We start from the raw sequence: 10,104 nt of genomic DNA, 5'->3' as shown, positions 1-10,104 counted from the left end.
ACAATAAATATATTATATATAAATAAATAAATATATATATATATATATATATATATATATATATATATATATATATATATAAAATGCTAAATTGAGTTGTGTGTGTGGCAACTCTACTAATCCCGAGCATGTCTCCTCCTCCCCCATCTCCCTCGTCCCCAACCTTGTGCAAGACCCACTTCTCATTAAATACCTAATGTCATCATCATTAGAGAAATAATTACATTCCCCAGCCAAACTTTGATACGGTATTAAAAACCTTCTTCCCCCTCCCTCCTGTGCCTACCGTTTTTTCCTCCTCTCCTCTGCCTCCTTTTCTTCCTCCTCTCCTCTGCCTCCTTTTCTTCCTCCTTCCTCCTCCTCCTCTTCTTAAAGGTGCTCCTGCTCTTCCGCCTCTTCATCTCCCTCCTAATCCTCCTTTTCTTCCTCCTAGTCATCCCTTTCCTTGGCTCCTTATCCTTTCATCTCTCATCACCACTCAGGATAAGTGGGTGAGGGGGAGAGGTGGGGACAGGTTAAGGAGCACAGGGAGCTAGGAGCAAGTAGCCTCCCTTTTCCCCTCACCCTCTGCCCTCTAATTCGTCCTCACACCCTGCCCCCCTCACCCTGTTCCCCCTCCACGTCGTCCCCTCGACCCTTACCCTCACTCATCTATATTTTTATATATATATCCAACCCCAGAAGTAGAATAGAAAAGTTCAGGGCGTCTGCGATGAGTCGATCCAGAGCAATCACGAATTTAATGAGGGTTTCTAATTAATGCATTAGTGAGCGGGTCGTTGTTTGGGTGAAGTATGGTGGCTCCTGTTGCCTCACGAGGTCACGCCTCGGGCCGTTGTTTGGGTGAAGTATGGTGGCTCCTGTTGCCTCCTAAGGTCACCCCTCGGGCAGTTATTTGGGTGAAGTGTGGTGGCTCGAAGTGGCTCTCGACTTCCTACTACTCGAAGTGCTTCCTTACATTCTGCGACTTGTCTGGGTGCCCCGTTTCCTATCATGACCTATTGTTGTGTTGTTTCTAAACTTTAACAGCTCTCCTATATCTATGTTATTCACACTAAAAATTTTACACTTCTCGAACATGTCTCTCATTTCCATGCTCATTTTCCTAAATTGTAAGGTAAAGTTCCTTCTCTTAATTAGGCACATTAATATCTTTGAATATTACTTTAGTAAACGTTTGCACTTTCTCAAGATTCGTTTTGTGCTACTTTAGAAGTGTTGAGGCTGCATACTCTATCACATGTCTCACGTAGGTGTTATGTAATGCTCACTGGCTTCTTATACAGCTGTTAGTGTGTTGATGTGGACCTCCTGTGGTGGAGTTAGTGTTGTGTGTATTCTTATTGTTCTCTTTCCTGGGCTCTTAACAGTGTCCTCCATTCCTTGTGTTAAGCCCTAGTTGTCTCCTGTCCAGAATCTCAATTTTCATTACTTTGCAATTGTTTGGGTTGATATTCAATAGCCATTCCATTCATATTCAGCAGCCATTTTATTCAGTAGTCATCTTTTTTGCCATATCTAAAATTTGTTTTCAAAAGGCCACGTTTTTTTTTCCTACACCATGCAAATGTTTTTTTCATGCGGCTTTGGAACACGCGTTCACAGTACGGTCTGTCTAAATGACTTCCCGATTCTCAACCCATGTTGGCTTCTCCGTTCCGGATGGTCTTGTTGCTCCTCCTCAGCTTCTAGCAATCTATAACGATTCACTGTTCACTAGCTGACCTTCCTATGAGTGTGATATCACTATTGGCAAAATTAGAGGAGAGGTTAAGATCAGCACCGTGACAATGTAACTGAAGAAATATTAGCACGTCTGTAAACCTGTACCCTGGTTCAGGGCGGTTGCAGCTTACAACCTCAGTCGTAACTTGTACACATAGGGAGATTCAGGACGGAAACGATTGCCCAGAGTCGCAGAATCTTCGCTGCTGGAGATGAGCACCGTCTGGACCCCTTCTTGAGACTGCCATCTATGACACATTGTAAATGTTTGTTGTATACTAAATTACCTATTGAGTTAGATGCCGTTCTTAAGAGATGCCCCAGCTTTTGCACCTGCAAGATAACGTAAGTTTGAGGATTGGTAAATGTTAATCTACTGGTTTGAAGAGATCTGCTCACTTGAGGCAGTTAATTACCACTTGCGTCTGAGTGCAAGTGACAGCCCGAACAACCCAACGAGTGGTTTTTTTTTCTTTTAGTGGGTGTTATACATGATGAGATGGCGGTAAGTTCACTCATAGGATGAGTGACGCTCCCCAATGCCGTCCCTATGGCGGTATGTACACTCACAGGATGAGTGACGTTCCCCAATGAACTCCCCCTTCGTGGGGAAAATATAAAATTCATGTGTTTCTCTCTCGATACATGAACCAAACATGTTCACCTCTCGTAACGTCAAAATCAGGTACTAGCCAAGAGCGGGTAGTACCAAGTACCTGAAAGGATTCGGGCGTGTGAGCACGACTCCAGTCAGCACCACGTGTCAGAGTAGTTAACAGGTGGAATGCATTGGGCAGTGATGTGGTGGAGGCTGACCCCATACACAGTTTCAAATGTAGATATGATAGAGCCCAGTAGGCTCAGGAATCTGTACACCAGTTGATTGACGGTTGAGAGGCGGGACCAAAGAGTCAAAGCTCAACCCCCGCAAGCACAATTAGGTGAGTACGTGAACCCTCACGTCAGGGTCAGCACATAATCACGTGTTGTCCGCACATGTTAATAACCTTCTCTGCAGGTCCGGTCATTCATTCCGCAATCCACGACCAATGTCGCTCTCAAGCATTACAGGCTCCTTATCGTCCAAACTGTATTGTCTTACAGTCTTGTACCTTCTTGTAGAATGTCTCGATTTGCACGAGGATCGATTTGATGTCTCTCATCTCGTGTATTTTTGTTCTGGTATCGTCATCCTCGATGGTATTTTACGGAATGTCTGACAAAATTAAAACCTCATGGCACCTAAGATATTGGAAACATTTGGTTACACATACTGACTATTAACTGGCGCGTACAGTCGATCAGCTGCTGCGTATTATTACTTCTACGCACGATCCGCTGCTGCGTATTACTTCTACACGCAATCAGCTGCTGCGTATTTTGATGTGAATGAGATAATGTATCCTTGCACTCACTGTGTACTGAAGATGGTACTGTTTTAATAGTGAACTGTTTCCTACTATTGCTTCACTATAACAACCCAATAAACCAGTTGTATACAAGGACTCGGGTATACCCTGAACGGTTATGATCTCTTGATAACAGGGAAGCTGCGAAGGGTATACCTGTCATTTACCCATCGTATACCTGTCACGTACTTGTCGTATATCTGTCGATGATTCGCTACCCCGTCCTTTTCTCTCCTACTATTCCTGCACCTCACCGTCCTCTTCCTCCTCCCTTTGCTCTTCCGCCTCCACCTCCCGCCGGTGGCCCGAGGCTATGGTACGAGACGTATGTTCTTTTCATACGAGATCAAAGCATCTCTTCATCCCGCGTGTGCGCCTCCACGGCAGCATCCTCTAGCTGCCTTCTTTCATGGCTGCCACGCCCACGTCCCAGGCCACTGTCTCAGGTGTACTACCACCATCTTCACCATCAACACCCCAGGCCTCTGTCCCACCACCATCTTCACCATCAACACCCCAGGCCTCTGTCCCAGGTGTACTACCACCATCAACACCCCAGGCCACTGTCTCAGGTGTACTGCCACCATCTTCACCATCAACACCCCAGGCCTCTGTCCCACCACCATCTTCACCATCAACACCCCAGGCCTCTGTCCCACCACCATCTTCACCATCAACACCCCAGGCCTCTGTCCCACCACCATCTTCACCATCAACACCCCAGGCCTCTGTCCCAGGTGTACTACCACCATCAACACCCCAGGCCACTGTCTCAGGTGTACTGCCACCATCTTCACCATCAACACCCCAGGCCTCTGTCCCAGGTGTACTACCACCATCTTCACCATCAACACCCCAGGCCACTGTCCCAGGTATACTGCCACCATCTTCACCATCAACACCCCAGGCCACTGTCTCAGGTGTACTGCCACCATCTTCATCATCAACACCCCAGGCCACTATCTCAGGTGTACTGCCACCATCTTCACCATCAACACCCCAGGCCACTGTCCCAGGTGTACTGCCACCATCTTCACCATCAACACCCCAGGCCACTATCCCAAGATCTTCCTCAACAAAATACATACCGTCTACCAAATATGTAGCCTGAACATATTTCTCTAAGAGAGTTAATTTAGAGCTAACCAGCGGTCGTTAGTACTGACAGTGCATCATAGCGTCAACCATTGACATCGATGCTGTAGCAAGTTGTAAACAAACATTCTCCGTTTACAACGGACCTCTGGAGCTGTCAGCTTGCTTTGACATCATATAAACAAGGTCATCCCCGGAGAGGCGAGTCATTGGTTAATATCGTCTTGATATGACACATGCCACGATTGAGAGGCTTGACTCGTCTACAGCGTCTCCCGGCGCTGGGTCATATGACCTTTCACTCTGGTGTCAAGTCAACTCGCTGCTAGTGTTAAACTGTGTCACATCGGCTGTCTCGGAGGAACTTGAATTATGGTATACTTAAAAGGGAACCCTGCCCTCTCTGAGGATGACCAGGGGATATGTATATATATATATATATATATATATATATATATATATATATATATATATATATATATATATATATATATATATATATATATATATATATATATTAGGTCTAAGATAGCTTTTATTATGCCTAGAATTGCTTGGATAAGCCGGGTTATGTCATTTAGTTACTTTTCTATTTTCTGAGACGTCCACGAGTCATGCAAAACGTATACTTTGTGTCCAAAGGTTCATTTGTGTACTGTTGACCGAACAGTTGCGATGAGTACTATCGTTACTGGGGAAGGGGGGGGGAGGTGCTGTTGTACTGTACTTCGTTCATTTTAAACCTTGTTTAACTTCATATATCCACTGAGAGCGTTACATCCACTCCCACTGACAGGGTGTATGTTTTCAATAACAAAGTCACGATTTTATCCAGCGATGATGTCACGACTTTATCCAGCGATGACGCCACCACTTTATCCAGCGATGCTGTCACGACTTTATCCAGCGATGATGTCACGACTTTATCCAGCAATGATGTCACGACTTTATCCAGCGATGACGGCACGACTTTATCCAGCGATGACGCCACCACTTTATCCAGCGATGCTGTCACGACTTTATCCAGCGATGATGTCACGACTTTATCCAGCAATGATGTCACGACTTTATCCAGCGATGACGCCACCACTTTATCCAGCGATGATGTCACGACTTTATCCAGCGATGACGTCACGACTTTATCCAGCGATGACGTCACGACTTTATCCAGCGATGACGTCACGCAGCCAACCATGAGGCTAAGCCGACATGTCGTTAAATGACAGCTTCTCTTAAGCAGATAAATTAAGTTTATGATGTACAAACAGGCGGGTCAAAATGCCGAGTTTCAAGCTACCTGGAGAGTGGGGCCCGGGGCGCTCCAGCTGATGCTGCCTGTACTTAATATTTGAATATTTGATAGGATAAAATGTCATAGGCATATATGCCTGTGAATGGTGGTCATAGGAGTTCCACTGGTATCGTATCCAAGCCAAACTGAAGATGAAAGAGAGACTCGGCCACTCAGAGATGACAGTCAAAGGCTCCGAGTTAATCATATTGAAAGTAAATGCCATAAAAATATACTTTTTTCTTTCCGAAAGCAAGATTAATTGCAGAGTCTTATTATCCAGAGGAAAAAAGGATGAAAAAAAAACACTGGAATAAAAATAAAAAAAAAAGAAGATATGCTAGGCTGCACGTCGTGATTAAAGAAAGTTTTATTCCCAGTGTTCCTCTGAGGCAAGGAGCACAACCTTTGTGCTCTATTTGAGCAGCAAACATCCATTCCTACAATCATCATAAAAATGGTGTTTTCATAAATATATCATCACAGACATTTCCACTTTGGATGTGCTACAATACTTAGGTACACACGCTTGAAAGCTCGTTTTGTTCTTTGATTTATTATTCAGACCTCAGCTGAAAATGAAGTGTTTTGTTCCATTGGGAGAGTATCGGAGTGGGGGTTTATCCGGCATGTTGGTAGTGGCAGAGGAAGGCAGGGAGCCGCTGGGAGGGGGTGGGGGACACATTAAAATCATTTTCATGGCGAAGTACTTACGAAGAACGAAAGCAATAATCTCTGCTGTATATGGCAGCATCGGCCATGGCAACAGTCGTGGAGCTATCTCACTGAGGAGGGAGACTCTCCCTCTCTTGAGAGAGAGAGAGAGAGAGAGAGAGAGAGAGAGAGAGAGAGAGAGAGAGAGAGAGAGAGAGAGAGAGAGAGAGAGAGAGAGAGAGAGAGAGAGAGAGAGAGAGAGAGAGAGAGAGAGAGAGAGAGAGAGAGAGACGGGGGGGGGGGGCCAGGGGGAACAGTTAATAGCCAGAAATATCTGGCAACTGGTCCTGCAGTAGCCTCACTCAAGCACCTGAATGGAGATAGAAAAACAAATACACGCTGGCTATTGGAACAAGCCGCGCGGAAAGAGAATACTTTATTAGGTCATTCTGTGATCTGCACCTTTGAGCGGCCCGCCTGAAGGCCCGGGCCCCAGCCTGTCTTCTCTCTCAGCCTCGTATCTTACCTCTTCATTCACAATGATTTTGATAAATTTGCAGTAACCGCCTCCATCGCCACACACACATTTTAGCTCATGTATCTCAGTCGAAAATTAAATGTGTTCGGGTATGTTAGTTTCGCACACTCAAAACAAAACAAAAATTACAGTGAAAAATTAAGTTAAAAATTGGCTTTAAATAGCCACTGAGCCCGTGGAATGGGGGAACGATTGAGGGGGAGCTCCAGCAACCTCTTTAAATTCTTTGAACCCTCTTATGAACTCTCAGATTCTGTCTGCGAAATGTTGCAACCACGGATTAATTTTCCCTCTCGGCTCCGACTTCTTCCACAAAACTTCCTCCGTCCCAGAACGTCGACCGCACGCGTGGTAATATTTTGATGTCACTAATGCGTGCACTGGAATAGGCTTCGAGCTTGAGAGAGGGTTGCCTCGGAGTGTGTGTGGTGCGTGTGTACACGCAACGATGGCGTTGCTTGCAAGAGAGAGAGACTTGTGATGAATTAGATATTCATGGATTCTGTCTTTAAACATGTTTCTGAATACAGCATTCCCCCTGTTAGTGCTCATTCCCAGAGACGTAGAGGAGAGATGCTGCTGCTGCTGTTGTTGTTGTTCCCACTGCTGCTGCTGTTGTTTCCTTTGCTGCTGTTTTTTTTGTATGAATTTTATTGTTGCAACTGGGGGGTATTTTTGTTGCTGCTGTTGTTAGTTATATTGATACTGTTGTTTTGTTGCTGTTTTCTTGTGTTGATGCTGCTGTTTTTGTTGCTGTGGGTGTTTATTGCTGCCTGCCGCTGCTATTGCCTGGCCTGGTCTGCTGTTGCTACTCCTGTTTTTGTTATCTCTGCTGTTTCTTATATTACTGTGGTTACTGTTGCTGCTGCTGCTGCAGATCTGTTTCTAATTAGAGTAATTCATTTTTAATATCTGGCCCGAACATGTTCAAATTCTCGTATGTGTATACTTTGGTTAATGCCAAGTAACACGTAAATTTGGTACACAGTCAAGATGCAATCATTTGTTATTTATCTAATACCTTTTGAGGGGGTAAGAATGTACTCCAGAGTCGAGTCAGTCGATGGAGAGCAGTTTTTTGAGCGGAACACTAAGAGCATTGGTAATCGTGCATTGCAATTTAGAACTTCAAGCCATATTCATAAGTGATTTATACAACCCACTGTAGATGTGGTTTGGACGAGTTAGGTGTACAGCCGTTGGGTCTCAGCTGGAGGGTCTCGGGTTCGATTCCCTGAGCAGTAAATAGGATCCAGGAGCTGAACAAATGTTGTGGGTTGCATGCTGGGGATGGTCGTCAGTTATTGTCCCTGGGGGACCATGAGACGCTTATATATATATATATATATATATATATATATATATATATATATATATATATATATATATATATATATATATATATATATATATATATATATCTGAAGCTTGTGATGACTCTTCAGGCCATCTTCTGGCGCTAACAGCAACTGTTAGTTGGTGTTTGACGTGTAGGTATGGGTTTAGTAACGTGATTTTGTAGCTCACTTTGACATTCGCGACAAAGTAGTCTTTTGCGACAGGTCTTTGTACTTTAGATACGGTTTAGTACGTGGCCAGAGACGTCTATAATGCTGGAGGCTTGGTCAGGAGGTCTTAGGGCCGGGCCTGGCCTCAGACGTCGAATGAGTCAAGTACTCAACCGGCTTTGGACTCTTGTAGAGACCAAGAGCATTATAGGAGAGCGGCCTATAATGTCGACTCCTTACTATCTCTCACACGTGTGGGGATGAATGTCTCTTTTCCTCTCTCCCTTATTCCTTTCTCCTCGCATTCTTTACTCTCTCTGGCCTTCTGTGTTTTCCATAACTCCTCAACCTTACTCATCTTTAATTCTTTTCCATCTATTATCTTTAATTCCTCTCCCTCTCCCCTCCTCCCTCTCTCTCTCCTGCTCCTTCATCCTTTCCCTCACTTGCTCTCCCATTCCGTATAATTCGCACTTCTCTCACGCCCGCAGCCTACCATCCCAAGCTTTATTTTTTATTGGTATTTTTCTTCATATCATTTTTTCCTCTGCCATCCCTCTCCCTTCCTCTCCCTGGTCAGTTTACTCTTTCTTCTCCAATTCTTCCGCCTTTCGCTCACCATCTGCCTCCCCCCCCCCAACCTTTCTATCATTCTTAGTCTCTCTTTATCTCTTGTTATCTCTCTCTCTCTCTTTCTCTCTCTCTCTCTCTCTCTCTCTCTCTCTCTCTCTCTCTCTCTCTCTCTCTCTTTCTCTTTCTCTCTCTCTCTCTCTCTCTCTCTCTCTCTCTCTCTCTCTCTCTCTCTCTCTCTCTTCCCAGTGCTATATAGTCGTTTAGGCTTGGCGCTTTCCCCTGATAGTTCCATTCCATTCTCTCTCTCTCTCTCTCTCTCTCTCTCTCTCTCTCTCTCTCTCTCTCTCTCTCTCTCTCTCTCTCTCTCTCTCTCTCTCTCTCTCTCTCTCTCTCCTGTCTTCCGGAAGTGCTCCCACGAAAGCAAAAGCTGATGAAAGTAGAAACATATAAGGGAAAACATTTGCATATCAATGCCTCCCGGCTCGCCACATACGCATTATATTTTTGAAATGCTCGTCTCCTTAGTCGGCGTCAGAGGAGCAACCAATGAGAACTTTAACGGGTATAAGAGCTTCGATGTGATTGGCAGCCGTGGCAGGGTAACTCGCCCTGAGGGCCGCGTCGAGGACAACAATGTAATCAATGAGCATCGTTCAAGAATTTGCCAGAGCACTTTAAAAATCCTGGACTGTATATGGATATTATTTAGAAAATCCTAGACAACAAATGGATAAATCTAGAAAATCCTGGACAACAAATGAATAAATATAGAAAATCCTGGACAACAAATGGATAAATCTAGCAAATCCTGGACAACAAATGGATAAACTCTAAAAAAATCCTGGACAACAAATGGATAAATTCTAGAAAATCCTGGACAACAAATGGATAAATCTAGAAAAATCTGTGGATATTGTAGTGGTGGAAAATCTGGGGAAATATAGAGAGGAGGATATGCGGGATGGATATTTATGGGAGGACTATGGGATGGGAGGATGTGTGGGGGAAGGACATGGTGGGAGGAGGATATTCAGATTTCCATTCATGGTTGACACAAACTTGTATCAAGGGGCTCATCTCCCATGTGTGACCCATGTGTGACCTAGAGTGTGACCCAGGAGTGACCTACAGTGTGAGACACACACACCTCGGCCCAGCACCAACAGTTTCCATACCCGAAAATCAATTAGTGTTTAGGGCGAGTTTGTTGTTGCATTCCTAGCAAGTGTGGCAGTTTGTTAAATGTTAATGATGAGTTTGTTGAACTACATGAGTCATGTGGTGTCTGGTGACCGGTGGGTGATCACCACA

The 10,104-nt window shown here is 44.7% G+C and overlaps 1 protein-coding gene across 1 annotated transcript; it reads right to left on the bottom strand.

Annotated features, from left to right (window-relative positions):
• Window positions 1–3,527: 3,527 nt before the first annotated feature.
• LOC138351291 (uncharacterized) lies at window positions 3,528–4,220 on the bottom strand. Its single transcript, XM_069302927.1, has one exon. It carries the CDS (start codon window positions 4,218–4,220, stop codon window positions 3,528–3,530), a length of 693 nt encoding a protein of 230 aa, XP_069159028.1.
• Window positions 4,221–10,104: the final 5,884 nt, after the last annotated feature.

Source organism: Procambarus clarkii, chromosome 49 (assembly GCF_040958095.1).
Source record: "Procambarus clarkii isolate CNS0578487 chromosome 49, FALCON_Pclarkii_2.0, whole genome shotgun sequence".
In the NCBI taxonomy this organism is placed as follows: Eukaryota; Metazoa; Arthropoda; class Malacostraca; order Decapoda; family Cambaridae; genus Procambarus; species Procambarus clarkii.
Note: the sequence above shows the minus strand (reverse complement) of the source record. Positions and strands in the feature narration are given on the sequence as shown.